Raw genomic sequence first — 15002 nt, 5'->3', positions numbered from 1 at the left:
CCAGAAATCAATGGGACAGGCACTGTGTCACCCACCCACCCACCCACCCGCGTCGCCTTGCTTTGCCCCGCTTCCCACTCGCTCTGCTTCCCTTCCTCCTTTTTTTTCTTCCACCGTTTTTTAGTTTTTGTTTTGCTCCACTTTCTCGTTGGTGGTAGTGGTGGGGGGCTCTCCCCTCCCTTTAGTCGATATGCTCGCTATGCCAACAGAAATGGCGATCCTCCGCCACCTGCATGGATGCTCGCAGGTTTTTCAGTTGCTCCTTCTGGGAGTCACTGAGTTCCCCCTCCGCAAAAAATGCCTTTGCGGCCGCCCAATTGCGCTCTAAGTGCTCCTCCGACCGACTGCGCACCAGAACGCAAAAACCTTGGCTCAGGCCCCACATGAGTAACACATCGTGCACGGTGTACCCTGGGAAGCGCTCGCGTGCGATGGCGCACAGCACCGGGTTACCCACCAGCTCCGCATGACACTGTGCAAGCGGAGAGTACTGCTGGAGAACGATGTCGCGTGCATGGCAGAAGTCGCGGACGTCTTCCTGCACGCAAAGCGGGTGTAGCTCAATCTGATTTATCACAGGCCTGCTGGGATTGGTGGCGTCAAACAACTGCGCCTCCTCCTCAGCGTTATCGGCCAAGTCGGGAAAGTGACGCGGGGCAAAGTTGGACACGCCCAAGTGCCGTATGACGCCTTCCCTCTGCAGCGCCTGCATCACCTTCCAGCAGCGACGCCGTGCCGCCTTGTGCCCCTCCGCCTCGTGCGGCTTGAGTCCACCGCAGCCGGGCCAATGAATCAAGACACAGTCCGCGTAAGCAATCCGCAGCTTCCGTACACTTTCCCGAATGCCGGTTTCGACCAACTCCTCCGACACCATCGCCTTTGGCGCAATCTTCACCACGACGAACAACTCCTCCCGTGGCACCCCGCTCGCCGCGATGGCGGCCCCAACGTGCTCCTCGTTGTGGTACCCGGCGGCGGTGTCAATGAGACGAAACCCCAGCCGCAGTGCCGCCAGCACGGCGCCGCGACACTCATCCCCGCGGAGCTCGTACGTGCCGACGCCCATGTGGGGGATCCGCACCCCGCCACTTGCCTCCAGGCACGGCAACGCACCCCCTCGCGCCCCGCCCTGCCCTGCCGCCCCCCCACTGACCCGCGCCATGTTTCGCCTCCTCGCTGAAAGTCTCTTGTCGGCCACCGCCGCACCCGCTAAACCCCCCCCCCCCCACTGCTCTACGCACTGCAACGCAGAAAAGAAAAAGAAGCCAAAGCGCGTGCTCGCGCCCACCCGAAGCGCCTTCTCTCTCCCAAATGCACACAACCGAAAAGGAAACGCACCCTACTTCGGCAAACGGCTTTCTTCGCTCCGACACCACCCACAACCAAAAAATAATAATAACATAAACTAACAACAACGACAACAACTAAAAAAAAAAGCAGAAACGCAGCGTTGGCCAAAAAGGAAGAGAAATGAACCGAATCCAATCGTAACGGCGCCCGGAATAGGATGAGTATGGAAGGGGCAGCTGCACTGCAAGACTACCACGCTGTCCGCCCAAAGCCTCCACTATGCTTGCACCTCACAGCACGGAACGCCCCACATGCCCCAAGCCAAACTAACTTTTTTCTCCTCCCCACCACCGCCACCTCCTCCGACTTTCGCAAATTTTATTCGTTCACAGTGCAACCTCAGCTGCCGGGCCGACGTGTACCCATGAGAAAGGCATAGCAACGTTCTCGCAGTGTGGAGGGCGCGAGCCGGAGCTGAAAACACTCACCGTCGACGCGGCAGCCGTCCCATCCACCAAATATAATAATTTTACCTCTAGCGGAGCGAGCGGCGGCATGCGAGCGACGACCCGGCGGCATGCGACTTGACGCCTCCTCCTGCGCCTCCTCCAGCGCTCGATGACCCCGCGAAAGAGCGGCACTCAAGTGACTGAACGCGGAGGGATTCAGATGTGATCCGGCTTCCGTCGTCAAGGCCGCATCTGCGGAGCAGTGCGTGGGGAAGGCGGGATCCGCAGTCAAGCTACGGGAGGCGACACTATTTAACGGGCTCCACTCGCGGGAGCGGAAGTTGTACATGAAGCAGTCGTCAAGGGAGCGCCCCGACGGGAACTTGTCCGCCCCACCAAACACAATCATACAGTGGGACAAGACACACGCAATATGCCCGAAGCGTGGCGGTGGAAGAACTCCGCCCCGCACTTTTACTCGACGCCAGATAAAGGTGGAGAGGCTCAACTCCCAGAGGGCGTTGTCACCGAAGGGGGAAAAGAGGACCCCGCCGAACACGTATAAACTTCTTCCAACTTCTGCATAGCTGCTGGACGCGGCGGTATCGGACGAGTCAACGGCATCACTCGTTGCATGCGCCGACGATGTTGGGTTGGGGTACACCACAGACGAGTGACAGTACCGCGATGCTGGGATCCCCATCAGAGGAAACTGCGAGTCTAGCCCACGCGTCTCCACTTGCCTCCATGCAAATGATTTTTCATCCAGTATCCAGACATCATTGACGGAAACAACACTGTGCCCGCCAAAGAGAATGGCCTTTCCCTCCTCCATCGGCACCAGTGTGTGCGAGCGACGAGCGCTCGGCCACGCGAGGGAGGCAGACTCACGTGTGAGGGATGACGCTGGAGCTGCAGCTACGGGGAGAGAAGAAGAGACAAAACTCCGCAGCACAGGAGAAGGCGCCAGAGTCACCGCCTCCACGCGCTGGAACACCGCCCGAAGTGAACTTGTCAACTCAGCCAGGGGGGCAATGTACAAGTCCCTGAACCAGTCCGTACTATTTGCGCCGCCAAAAATGATGGCATACTTGCCGTTCAGCGTGCAGTAGGCAGAGTGACCAGCCCGACCGCTTGGTGCGTCTCCAACAACCTCCAGCGAAACGGATTCAATCTCCGCATCGGACAGCCTCAGGATCCACGCATCATTTAGGTATTCCCTGTCGTTCGAGACGCCACCAAAAAGCAGCAGCATGTCCTGACGTATCTCAGTAAGGGAGTGGCCGTAGCGCGCGACAGGGCATCGGACAGCTTCATTGCGCTGCTCGGACCCAACGGCATGGCCGCCACCGTGACACCGCGGGTGAGGAGACCGCCTCAGGTGCGTGCACTGTAGCCGGTACTCTGGCGTGGGCACACCGCGGCGGGCGGGGAGGGAGGGAAGGGTCGGAGACGCCTCCGTGAAGGCCTCTTCCACGAGGTCTGCCACCATCCGCCCGCTTCGCGGTGAACCCGCCCCCTCCTCGCGCCTCCGCGTGCCGCCCCCAGAGGCCCAGCCGCCCTAAAAAAGGAGCCTCACCACCCCCCACCCCGCAGGATGTGTTCTTCCCCTCCCCTCCCCCCTGCACAACACCTTTTCCGGTTTGCGTGTGTACTGTTTGTACGCCCTTTCCACCCAAAAACTCTCGCTCTGCCGCCGGCGCGCACGTCTCCGGAGCACTTAACATACGGGAAAAGGCAGAAAAACAGCATCAGCAAAGAGGAAGCAGCTGCTACCCCACATGCACGCCAAACCACTGCGCAGCGCAGTACCCGTGACGGCAACAGCCACACAACTACTGCGAAAAACAGCCGCAGCAAAGAGGTTAACGTCCGGCCAGGACGAAAAGTCGCTGAATTAAGAAAGATATTATTCGCGGCATTGCCAGGAAGTCAAGCGGACAGCAAAGCATATCTTCTCGGCAGCACGGGTGTGGGCCTCAAGCCAAAAAAAAAGGCAGCGGAGAGGCACAGAGTTGCACTGCACCGTCGGCTCCCTCTTCAAAGGCGACGCACCGATCCACCCGTGGCGAAGAAGAAACAAACAAACAAACAAAAAAAAAAAGGCAGCAGACACGCCGAAAGGCGACCCCGCGAGGTGTAGGCCGCCGAAGAGCCGGGAAGAGCAAAACAGAAAAAAAAAAGGACCCCAGGGGGTTCCAAAACGATGAAGTGGAAACAAAGGCACCAAAGAGGAAAGGGAAACGATGACCGTTTCGGGGCGACGCAGGCATCCACACATACAACATTTTTGGCACATGCAGTGATGCGTGTCTACGCCACTCGACGGTCCTATGCGGTGGGCTGACGCTCCTTTTCGTCTTCCGGCATATTGGGGCTTTCGCCCCCCACACAGTTCCCCTCAATGCTGCAGGATGCATTATTGACGTCCTCTTCACCCGCGGCCCCCCGCGCATGCTTCGCCTCAAATAAGTCCTCAATTTCCTCCAGCGTGAGTCCCTTTGTCTCCACCACAAAAAACTGGATAAATACAGCAGCGAAGGCGATGCAGCCGCAAATGACGCTGAAGGTGCCTCCCACCCCAATCGAGCCCATCATGATGGGGAATACCTGCGAGACAAGGGCGTTCGAGCCCCAGTTGCACATCGTTGCCATGGACGCCGCCGTGATGCGCAGGTGGGTTGGAAAGATTTCCCCCATAACAACCCACGGCATTGCCCCGAGGCCTGGGGCGAAGAAGACAAGGTACACGCACAGTAGCGAGAGAAACACCCACCCTCCAATCGCGTACGGCACTTGGTCGCCGAGTGAAAAACCGACCCCCGTCATTGCAATTGTGATTGCGAGGCAGGCGTACGCGCTGATCTGCAACAGCATCCGCCGTCCCCAGCGATCCACGGTGAAAAGGCAGCACATGGTGGAAATGGCATTTATGCCGGCAAGTGGAATAGACAAGATAACTGGAGTCTTGGGATCCTTAAATCCGGCGTCGTACAAAATAACGGAACTGTAGTACATGATGGTGTTGATGCCGGAAATCTGTTGCAGGATGTGCAGCATGCACCCAATGAGCAGACGCCGCCGCATCGCCCGTTTAAAAATGCCGCGGTAATTGGGAGCAAAGTCCTCAGAGTCTTCAGCGTTAGTGACCTCACAGATGTCCACCTCAAACTCCTGTGCCAGCTTCAGTGCCTGTTCCCGATCCCCTTTCACGAGAAGCCAGCGTGGACTTTCCGGTAGAAAGATGAAGAGCCCAGCCAGTTGGATTATTGCCGGCAACGCACCAAGGCCGAGAGCCACGCGCCAGCCGACGTTGATGGATGTAAATTGTACAAGTAGCGCTGTTGCCACTGAGGCGACGCATTGCGCCCCAGTGAGTGAAACACCATTGAACACCACGGTGGCTCCGCGCTCTTTGGCCGAAGTGATCTCTGACAGGTACACAGGGACTGTGACAGAGGACATGCCAATACCAAGTCCCACAACGGCGCGCCCAAGAAACAACATCTCCACGTTCATTGCCGCAGACATGACAATGGATCCAACGATGAAGAGCACATCTGCAATGGCAATGCAGGCGCGGCGGCCGCAGCGCACGGCGAGAAGTCCAGGGATAAACGCACCCACAAAGGCCCCCACAACCGCAATGCTCACAATGAGACCTGCTTTCCAGGAGTGTTCTGAAAAACCAAAGCGATCCTTAATCTGGAAGAGGGCCCCGTTGATGACACTTGTATCATAACCAAAGAGAAACCCGCCAAGGGCGGCAAAGAGTTTTATACTCAGCCGCATCTCAAGCAAAAGGCCTCTGATATCTCTCTTCCTTGCCGCGGTTTTTCTTCTTTTTTTTATCCTTCCTTTCCCCGTTCGACTGCTCTACTGCTCTTTCTTCACCCGCCTTGCTTCTCCGTGGGGGTGGGTACGATTTTGTCTGTGCTTAGTTGTTGTTTTTTTTTTCGTTCTTGGTGTTGTTGCTGCTTCTCGTACCGCCTATGTGTGTGCGTGTTGCTGTACCTTCCGTTTTCCCCTCCTGTTGGAACAAGTTGTGCAACGGTGCCTCGGTTAGTAGCGACCTCAGCCAAACTCGACTGTCTTAGCTGCCCCCGCAGTGATTCCTCCGTTGCGGCGGCAGCCACGCGTTTGCAGGAGAAAAAAAAGAAAAGGAAGGCGCAAAACAGAGGAAAGAAAAGCACAGCATATGCACATGCATATACGTATGCGTGTGTGTGTGTGTGTGTAAGTGGCACCGGGAAACCCCCCCCCCCCCGCAGCCGCAGGAAACAACCACCACAAAAACAGCGGCATCCTCCGCGCGGCGGGGAGGAGATGCGGCCGCGTGGAGCCACACACACACACACACACACACACACGCACACAGACACAGACACACAAACAAACGAGAAACAAAAAACACACACACACACGTTTAAGTCTGGACGTACACACGCGGAGAGAGAGAGAGAGAGAGAGATGTTCTAACAAGAAGAACAACAAATAGTTAAATTAAACACAACCTTCTGAAAAGGTGGAGGCCTGTGCGTGAGTGTGAAGGATGCCGGTGAAAACGGTAACGCACACACACACACGCACGCACAGACGAGGAGAAGAAGAAGAAAACCAATAATAATAATAGTGTAAAGTGTACAACGTCGAAAGTGATAAGGAGGGGGAGGAGGGAGGGGTGAAATCTAAAAGTGTGTCGTGCAGGGGGGAGCGACTCCGCGGAAATCTACCAGGCCGCGGGCGACACCGCCGCCGCCACAACTGGCATCAATCTTGTAGTATCGCAGGGAAGCTGCTGGGCACAGTGTTCCATGGCAAGGCAAGATTTGATGTCCAGTTGGCAACAACGTAGATCGAACGCACTCTCCACCTCTGCCCCGCCTCCTCCTCCGTGGTTACAGATAATTCCTTACTCCCATGCGTGTCTCTCGCGCGCGTGTAAAGGAGGGATGGGGCGGGTTAGTGCTCCACAGGTCTCATGTTCAACGCGACGATGGAACAGAGAGCCATGGATGAGAAACACGGAGAAGCAGGAGGGAAAAACAGTTCTAGCAGTAGGATCAAGATAAAAGGCCCGGGGGGCGTGGCGTCAAGCCACGACAGCCCCGTTGACGTTCTGTTTAATTTCCTTATCAGCCTCTTAAGGAGTTGTGTAGGAGTCTTCACTCATGTCTCCTCGAGGACTATGATGCTGATCTCAGCGGTTTCCGCGCTGTCGTTCAGGCGGTGGACGAGGGATTGCTGGGGCGAGCCAAAAAGCGTCTTCCGCACAAGCGGCGAGTCCGCGTCGTGGTGGCAGGGATGAAATTCGTCATCGAATAACACACGTGGCCCTGTGGGGCAAGCACCACCGCCACCAGCTGTACCGCATGCACCTCCGCCCAGAGCCGTCATTTCAAACAATACGTTGGTCCGCGCGTTCCCCAGCGTTCCGGTAGACGATGGGGTCCATCGCAGCAGCTTACCCTGCGAGGCAACCGTTGTCGGCAGTGCAGCCGCAGCGGCGGTGCTGGTCGTGTTCAGTGAGCCGCCAGGACACTTGATAGAAGTCGCGGGACTGAAACACAGCGCCACAGGAGAGATCGATGGGCATATCATCCTGGGGTTATCGTCCTTGCCCCGCGTACTACTCACCCCTCCAGGTATGGGGGTACACGCAGAGAGAGAGGAGGGGCCTGGCGACGTTGCAGACACCTGATCCACCGCTGCGACGACGAGAGACTTCTACACTCTCATGGTGCGACTTCATACAGGTGGAAGCGGCTCTGGGACTTGAATTGGCGCTGAACGAGGAGGACCACACGCTGCATCGGTGTGCAGAGCACGAGCGATTGACATCCGACCGATTGACGCCACATGTGGCGTGGGCGGAGCAGTCGTCTACCGTCACTACACGCCGCTTGGCGGGTGTGCTGCAAACCGGGCGAAAGGTGAAACAGGCCGCATCGACGGGCCGGCGGCAACGTGGTCGCAGTGGAAACGTCACCTCCGCCTTGTCGCCGTCGGCTCCGTACGTTCTTCGAATGGGATCAAAAAAGGCATGCTTCAATGCCTCGCCTGCGGTTAGGCGCTCCCGCGGGTCAAGGGCAAGAAGCCTCTTTAAAAAGTCGAGCAATGCCACAGACGGCGCAGAGAGACTGTCAAACAACGTCGCCGCACGTATTGCGTCCGGGTAAGAGTGAAAGTCTGTGCCAAGTTTGGCGTAAATCTGATGCAGCACCTGCAGGTCCGACGAGCCGCAGAAGGCCACCGACCCAGTACTCAGCTCAAACAACGTGCAACCCAAAGCCCACATGTCGCAGGCAAAGTAGTCTCCAGCACGACCCATAAGCTGCTCCGGGGATTTGTAGTAGAGGGTCCCACGCCCACCCCAGGCATTGATGCTTTCGTGCATAAAATGTGCGGCACTAAAGTCTCCAAGGGCAGCCTTGACATGCTCCGTCTCGCGGGAGCATGAATTCTGAGATTGCCGTTCCACGTGCTTGCCGTGGGCCTCTGCGCTCGCTGCGGTATTCACCAACAACTTCGCCGCCTCCACCCGCCGAAGGAGGATGTTGCTCGGCTTCACGTCACGGTGGGCGATGCCGCGTTTGTGAATGTGGGCAATCGCAGAGACCACGCTGTAAAGCAAAGGACGCACAACGTCTTCGTTCATAAAGGCTGTGTTGGCCGCACGCAGCTCCCGCGCCACGTCGCTGTCCATGAGCTCCATAGCGAGAAAAGTAACCCGCCTCGGGGATGTGTAACTACTGAGGAGCCTTACAATGTGATGGTGTGGCCCAAGGTACTGCAGGATCGTACCCTCGCAGGGCAGACGGGTAACCGAATGCAACCGCTCGAGCTCACAAGAACTCGTGTCCCTCTCCTCCTCTTCACGCACATCGGCCTCCTCCACCGCGTCCCCGTCGTCTTCCAAGGTGAGGTCGACGTCGTCATGCACGCTCTCCTCGACGTCGTGGCGGCTGTCGCCACGGCGGTGGTCCACGCCCCGCAGAGGGCTGGAGCCATTCTCCTCCCCCTCCTCCTCCTCCTCAGCGCAGCAACCGCCTCCCTCAAACATCGGTGTCGCCGTCCTCGCGGTTGTGGGCGTTGTCGCGCGGTAGGCAGCCGGAGTTCGACGGGGACGATGACGACGCTGCTGGTGGTAGGAGTAGTGATGGTCGGTCTGCGGCACACACCGCAGGGGGATTCTTCCCCATTCCGTCGCCCGCTTCGCAAAGAGGCGCTTCACCGCCGCGAGCTCGCGGGTGGTGTGGTGCCGCGCAAGAAAGACCGCCCCGCTGCCGCCGGAGCCCAACTTCAGCTTGCACACGTCATACTCGAACTCCCCCCGCTCTGCCGCACGGGGCGGGAAGGCCATCTGCGCCGTCCGCGCAGCCGCCAGCTCCTACGACTAGCAGAGTTTCTTCCCCAGCGACGGAACTCTGCCGACCAGAGATCAGATATACGCCACAGCGGACACACACGACACCACCACCCGCTGCGCCAGTCACTAATCGCCCGTGCACAAGCAAAGAGGGAGATAGGGAGAGAGAGAGAGAGAGAGAGAGAGAAGGAAGGAGATTGTGGTTGGGGTAGGAAGAAGATGTCCGTGGGCAGGAAGTGCAAACAGCATGGCATTTCCACTTTAGGGAGGAGAGAGGAGGCGGGGCGTAAAGGAGGAGGATAATCAAAGGTATATATATATATATATATTACTTTTCAAGGAACGTGCGTGTGAGCTGCAGTATAAAAATAAACCGCAATAAAAAAAACAAAAGGCTCCATAAATAGCCACCAGGTAGCAGCCCCTTAGGGAACACTGACGCCCTCGATTGCGAGGCTAGGAAGTACGGCCTGCCCACACTCGTCGTCTAGCTCACTCAACATGAGTTGCATGCACCGCCGAGCGTCTCGAAAGCGGCGCCGCGACAGAAGTGCATCCATGAACATCACGTAACTCTTTTCCGTGGTGCAGTTGGCCGCGATGGAGGCAAACAGCTCCTCACGAAAAAGGTCATTGAGCCCTTGTGCGCCAGCCTGCTGTGTTGGAGGAGGTATTTTGTTCCACTCCGCGAGGGCCTCGCCGTCCAAAAACAGACGACACGTCAGTCGACGCAGCGACGTATTCATGACGTCGTCGTGAACCATCGTCCAGAGTGCAAGCAGTTTGCTACGGGACGGCACACGCAGCTCCACAGCGGGCGGGGAGCCGACCACGTCGGACTCGTACGCGTACCTCCGCAACAGGCTGCGCATGCGCGTGGAGTGGCAGGGCGAGTCCAACGGCACGAGCAGACGCGTCGTGTGGCTCTCGGCGGTCAGCCGCACCATGTCCAGCACCCACCGCGCCGTGTCGCTGTCGTCGCCAAATACCTCGCCAACGAGCTGCCGCACGGTGGCAAAGTGCACCCCACAGTCAAGGGCGGCGGCACAGGTGGGGACGCAGTGGGCGGGGGTCAGGAGGCCGGCGGCGGCGGCCACGCGCAGCACGGCGAGCGACCGGTGGCCCATCCACGCCTCCCTGCGCCCCCCCACACCCGTGCGCATCGTGCGGCAGACGACCGTCACCGCATCCTCCAGGGCCAGGGGGTGGTGCTTGAACACCGCCGCCAGGGCGGGGCTGTCCACGGAGAGGTGATTCCACACCAATCGCGCCGCTTCCTCGTCGTGACCCACGCGCCGCAGCCGTCGCAGCAGCGGCACGCAGCAGCGGACAAAGGGAACATAGACCTGAAAACTACGAAACGTCAGCGCCGAGGCGCAAAACACCATCAGCGGCGACAGGTTTAAGCGGTACAAAAGACGCGGATGCCGCAGTAGCGCACAACTCCACATTCGTCGTGACAGGGACCGCGAGGAACGGAGTTGTGCAACTAAAAACTTCCGAAGCAGGCGCTGTTCATTCGTTAGCTCGGAAGCGCGCCTCTCGCGACGGCCATGGGCCACAGCAGGTGCCTCCACGGGGCCACAAAGAACGTCTACCAGCGTCGCCACCTGACACGCCTGCTGTAGCAGGGGCGAGTGCGGCAGGACAAGCTGCTTCACATCTCGCCAGAGTTCCCCTGACGGGCTAATTCCCTTCTTGTACAGACGTCGAACCTCACTGCGCGGCATGGAAAGAATCTCTGCAGGGTCGCATTGCGTGGGATGGACAAACCCGGTGTGAAAGGCCGGGCCAATCTGCTGCAAGAGGCTCTCGTCGTAGGAAGGGCTAGACTGAATCACCTGTACAAAGTCGTCTTGAAGCATAAATGGAATAAGACACTGGACCTGGGCACCTCGCGGGGCGGTTGCTGCCGCAGTTGCATTGATCCACGTCAGCTTCTCAAACACGGGGACGACACTCTCATCTTGCATGACAAGTTCATGAACGGCTTCTACTAGTAACAGCCGCGTGCGTTGCATGCCGAGCTCTGAAAGCAGCGGATAGCTATCCTTTGCTGCAGCACACACAGAGGTTTCATAGGACGGCGCACGGGCCTGGGGACGGTGTTGATGCCGCGGCAACTGCCTTTGCTCCGTCAACGATTGATGCAGCACCGACACAACCGTTCGCAACGTCTCCACGTCCCCAATGGTGCCTAACGTCTTCAGTGTCCTGCGCATTCGAGCGGTTGCCCGTATCCTTGATCGCGTTTTTGCCCTCGCCACCGGACGCTGCCAGGACTGCATCACCTCCACCCCTCGTGCCGTCTGCCCCGCCTCAACAAGAATTGCCACACACTGTGCGGCGAGTGAGAGGGGAAGGTGGTGCATCTCCCACGCTGGGTCGCGCTGCGCGCCGGACCGCGAGAACTTGATGACCGCCAGCGCACTACTCCACGTGTCGCTAACTCCGTGAAGCGCGGCCGTTGACGGCCCTACTTCTCGTGTCGCCAGTGCGTGTTGCTGCTGCTGGTTGTGTTGCAGTCCGTCCCTACTTACCGCCGGCGCAAGGCGGCCTGCCACAGCGATGCTTGGGGACCGCGACGTCGGCGGGGAGTGGCCCACGGCGGCCCGAGCACACACCTTCTCTAGCGCCTTGAGCCAACTCATAACTCGCGGGCCGTCAAGCCTCCCTCACCGGGCCTCCCAGCGCGTGCGGGTGTACGTCCAGCTACCAGCCAACTTCAGCTCCCTTTGAGGTGGCCCGGCAGGATGCGAGAGGGAAAGAAAGCAGGTGAGCGGACGGGAATCTCAACGCACGGAGAGGGTGGGAGCTCAACGCAGCAGCGCCGAGGAGGCGGTCGGACACACGCAAACAGCCCGTGACCTGCACACAAACAGTTTACAAATGCGTATGGAAGCGGCGGTAAATTTCTCTCTATCTCAGCAGCTCTAAAAAAAAACAAAAACACGCACGCGCGCAGGAAACGTCCACTGCGGAGCCACACACACACACACACATCGAGGAACGCACATTAAAAATCGAAACTACCAGGGCAACAGCGACATCAAAGCAAAAACGAAAAGAAAAAAAAGGAAGGAAAAAAAAAGAGCTACACAACAAAAGCAAATAAAAATAAACAAAAAAAAGACACTTCGTATCCCCCTAGTCGCCCCAGGGAGGATAAGAATATGTTCTCCGCAAGTTTGGCGGGCTGCACAAAGGCAACAACGCTTCAAAACGGCTCGCACTGGATGTATTCTCCGCAATCGGTGTTGATGGCAGATTCTGCGACAGGCGGGGCAAAACTGAAGCGTCCGAGTTGGTACCTTCAGGCTCACTGTAGAGAGAGCCAGATGACTCGATGTTCATTTCCTCAGCCTCCATTAAAGGCGACGCAAAAGCTGCCGGAGCCTTTCTGCCAACTCCTGCAAACGGGGCAACACAGGAACCCAGAGACGTGGCTTCTTCCAGATGCAGAGAGGCGACTTGGGTGGAATCGCCCGTCACCGTTGCTCTCCGCCTCGCAACATTCGACATAGGCTTGGAGAATCTGGCTTCAGAATACGACGCACGTCTCGTCAAAGTCCTCTCGCCTCTTTTTTTTGCTGGTGTCATGGTTTTTGCTAGGTTGTCTTCCACGCTGCTTGCGGGGCTCGACGGAGCAATAAAGTGGGCACCCTCCTTACTTGCAGCCCTCCACACCACCGGCCCGGATGACGAGTACATGCGCTCGCAGTTGCCAGCGGCCAAGGAGGCGTCCCTATCCTCTTCCTTCAAGTATTCCTTTGCAACGGCGCCATCCTCCTCCGCATCCGCGTTGTCGAGTTCCTGCGTCGAGGAGTACGTAGACAGCGTCTCTAGTTTCCCAAACCGGACTAAAACCTGTTCTTCGTTCATGTCCTCGGTCTGTGGGGCATGCAATGAAGCGTAGAATACACTCTTGGTTTCTTCCTCTTCGGCGTTGGTCTGCACCTCCTCCCTCACCACGCCCTTTTGCGTACTATCGTCATCAATATGCGGGCTTGCGTCCGCAACCACTCTGTGCCCTTCCACGGCCTTTATTTGTGTCACCTGGGAGATGCTCCCCTGAGACGCCTGAGGCGCAAGTGGTGCGTTGCCTCGCTCTTCCCTCTGTTTACCATCGCTGGTGTGCAAAGTGGGGTCGGTTGGAGGGCCACTGTGCCCTGGAAGACAGACGCCACTCCCAGTTGCCAGGTAGAGAACCCCATGCTTGTCGTGCAACAACGGTAAAGGCGCAGCTGTGGGTGAATACTCCTCGCGCCCCAGAGACTCCTGCCGCAACGCATCGATGTTCAAAATAGCGGGGGTAGCCATTGTTGCTTCTGAGCCTGTATCCACGTCGGTGCGGGCGCTGGGGTCGTCGAGGCACAGGGGGTACGAGGCTGGTCCCCCAGCCTCAAGCGGAGAGAGCTCTGCCCTCCCAGGCACGCAAGAGCTGGTGTAGCGAGGCTGTTGCGAGATGGAGGGGTGGAGGTACCAGCCCCGCGGTATCACAGACTCAGGGATTTCACCGATGCGTGAAAGATCAGGTAATCGAGCCTTTGGCGGCTCCTCATCGACCAAGCGATGGAGGTATGTGGCTAACTTCCTCGGAACAACCCTGTTACACACCCGCGCTGCACGATTGCACCACCCTGGAAGCCGCAACTTCTGCACCGTGGACAGCAAATCACAGAAGCGCTGCGCAAAGTGGTTGCAGTTGTGATTGAGAATGTGATAATCACCGCTGCGCCACTCATTCTCTAGCCTGTGCAGAATGGTGTCCACCTGCTGCGGGGACCGGGTGGTGACGCCCAAGAAAACTGTGCGGTAGAGAGTGCCAGCGGCCTGCCCTGGGTACACGCAAAACATTCCCGAGGCGTTGGCCGACTCGACGCACTCCCCGTACCCCCACTCGATGCCGTATACGACGACGCCGCAGTGGTAGACGCCCATTCCCACCTTCTTTAGCCGCTTGTTCTGCTCCAGCAAACTATACACGTTTATTTGCACCGCCACCTCCACACACTGCCGCGGAATCGTTGTTGGTGGGGTACACCTCCTCAGGCCCTTCTTCTCCATCACGGCAATTGCCGCCCGCTTGTCGGCCACGGCATCTTCCGCGTTTTGACAGCAGCAGAGCCGCATCTTCTCCCTACGGCGTCAACCCCGCACTATTCTGCCTTTACAAGTGTGTTTGCCCCCCTCTCCCACCTTTCCCCCTCCCCACTCTATTTGTTGCCTTCTAGCCCTCCGCGTCGGGCGCACGCCACCACCGTCTTGTGGCCGCAAGTAGCTGTAGAAAAACACGCCCACGTCGCCGCTCCGCAGCGGCGGCGGAGGGCGGCAAACAACGCACTACGCCAAGAAGGAAAACGGGGGAAAAACAACAACAACAAGATGAATAATAATAACCATAAAAGCGAAAAAAAAAAGGAGGAGGGAGAGAAAGAAGGACGCACATTTTCTCATGACGCAAGACGCCTGCGCCGTATTTCATCGCACCGGAGGCCCCGGCGAGCCACGGAGGGCAGACGTACAAATGTACTGGGGGTTGACGCCTCCGCTCAGCACCACCACCACCACCACCGCCACCGCCGCCGCCAACAACAACAATAGCAACCGAGCTCAGGAGGCCGCTACGATGCGAGGGGATGCACGCCACAGCCACTCTCTCCCAACATCACAGAGAATAAGATAAAAAAAAATGGACGGCGACTGTCAAACGAGAAACCAACAAACGAACAAAAAAGCAACAAAAAAGTACAAGATAATTACAAGAGAGCGACGATAGCACCAAGGCGGTAGCACGCACGAGGCCAACAAAAAATGGGCGTTAGCTCTGTTATTCATAAGCGCCTTCCGCTGTGTGGCCAAGAAGGGTCCAAAATAAGTGCGTAAATGGGGGA

General features: G+C 57.9%; 7 protein-coding genes across 7 annotated transcripts, besides 13 other annotated features; all 7 read right to left on the bottom strand.

The window, feature by feature from the left end:
• Nucleotides 1–28: 28 nt before the first annotated feature.
• Nucleotides 29–49: a microsatellite.
• A 132-nt stretch (nt 50–181) lies between these two features.
• Nucleotides 182–1162, bottom strand: Tco025E_05251 (aldo/keto reductase; the record flags this gene model as incomplete). Its single annotated transcript, XM_029372152.1, has 1 exon — nt 182–1162. The coding sequence occupies one exon, from the start codon at nt 1160–1162 to the stop codon at nt 182–184; it is 981 nt and encodes a 326-aa protein (XP_029227734.1).
• Nucleotides 1163–1369: 207 nt separating this feature from the next.
• Nucleotides 1370–1436: a microsatellite.
• A 253-nt stretch (nt 1437–1689) lies between these two features.
• On the bottom strand, nt 1690–3231 carry Tco025E_05250 (kelch repeat protein; the record flags this gene model as incomplete). The annotated part of the gene is made up of 1 exon (XM_029372151.1): nt 1690–3231. One exon carries the CDS (start codon nt 3229–3231, stop codon nt 1690–1692), a length of 1542 nt encoding a protein of 513 aa, XP_029227733.1.
• A 582-nt stretch (nt 3232–3813) lies between these two features.
• Nucleotides 3814–3843: a microsatellite.
• Nucleotides 3844–4070: 227 nt separating this feature from the next.
• Tco025E_05249 (putative sugar transporter) lies at nt 4071–5531 on the bottom strand (the record flags this gene model as incomplete). Its single annotated transcript, XM_029372150.1, has 1 exon — nt 4071–5531. The coding sequence occupies one exon, from the start codon at nt 5529–5531 to the stop codon at nt 4071–4073; it is 1461 nt and encodes a 486-aa protein (XP_029227732.1).
• Nucleotides 5532–5666: 135 nt separating this feature from the next.
• Nucleotides 5667–5716: a microsatellite.
• Nucleotides 5717–5933: 217 nt separating this feature from the next.
• Nucleotides 5934–5977: a microsatellite.
• A 105-nt stretch (nt 5978–6082) lies between these two features.
• Nucleotides 6083–6130: a microsatellite.
• A 58-nt stretch (nt 6131–6188) lies between these two features.
• Nucleotides 6189–6210: a microsatellite.
• Nucleotides 6211–6309: 99 nt separating this feature from the next.
• Nucleotides 6310–6337: a microsatellite.
• Nucleotides 6338–6908: 571 nt separating this feature from the next.
• On the bottom strand, nt 6909–7340 carry Tco025E_05248 (protein kinase; the record flags this gene model as incomplete). Its single annotated transcript, XM_029372149.1, has 1 exon — nt 6909–7340. One exon carries the CDS (start codon nt 7338–7340, stop codon nt 6909–6911), a length of 432 nt encoding a protein of 143 aa, XP_029227731.1.
• A 28-nt stretch (nt 7341–7368) lies between these two features.
• Tco025E_05247 (protein kinase) lies at nt 7369–9102 on the bottom strand (the record flags this gene model as incomplete). The annotated part of the gene is made up of 1 exon (XM_029372148.1): nt 7369–9102. One exon carries the CDS (start codon nt 9100–9102, stop codon nt 7369–7371), a length of 1734 nt encoding a protein of 577 aa, XP_029227730.1.
• A 167-nt stretch (nt 9103–9269) lies between these two features.
• Nucleotides 9270–9295: a microsatellite.
• Nucleotides 9296–9373: 78 nt separating this feature from the next.
• Nucleotides 9374–9408: a microsatellite.
• A 10-nt stretch (nt 9409–9418) lies between these two features.
• Nucleotides 9419–9437: a microsatellite.
• A 96-nt stretch (nt 9438–9533) lies between these two features.
• Tco025E_05246 (uncharacterized protein) lies at nt 9534–11759 on the bottom strand (the record flags this gene model as incomplete). Its single annotated transcript, XM_029372147.1, has 1 exon — nt 9534–11759. The coding sequence occupies one exon, from the start codon at nt 11757–11759 to the stop codon at nt 9534–9536; it is 2226 nt and encodes a 741-aa protein (XP_029227729.1).
• A 333-nt stretch (nt 11760–12092) lies between these two features.
• Nucleotides 12093–12110: a microsatellite.
• Nucleotides 12111–12255: 145 nt separating this feature from the next.
• Nucleotides 12256–14241, bottom strand: Tco025E_05245 (uncharacterized protein; the record flags this gene model as incomplete). The annotated part of the gene is made up of 1 exon (XM_029372146.1): nt 12256–14241. The coding sequence occupies one exon, from the start codon at nt 14239–14241 to the stop codon at nt 12256–12258; it is 1986 nt and encodes a 661-aa protein (XP_029227728.1).
• Nucleotides 14242–14651: 410 nt separating this feature from the next.
• Nucleotides 14652–14708: a microsatellite.
• Between the last annotated feature and the right edge of the window lie 294 nt (nt 14709–15002).

This window comes from Trypanosoma conorhini (genome assembly GCF_003719485.1).
Source record: "Trypanosoma conorhini strain 025E chromosome Unknown Tco_14.4_contig_00298, whole genome shotgun sequence".
Classification (NCBI taxonomy): domain Eukaryota; phylum Euglenozoa; class Kinetoplastea; order Trypanosomatida; family Trypanosomatidae; genus Trypanosoma; species Trypanosoma conorhini.
This window is presented reverse-complemented; position numbering and strand designations above follow the sequence as displayed.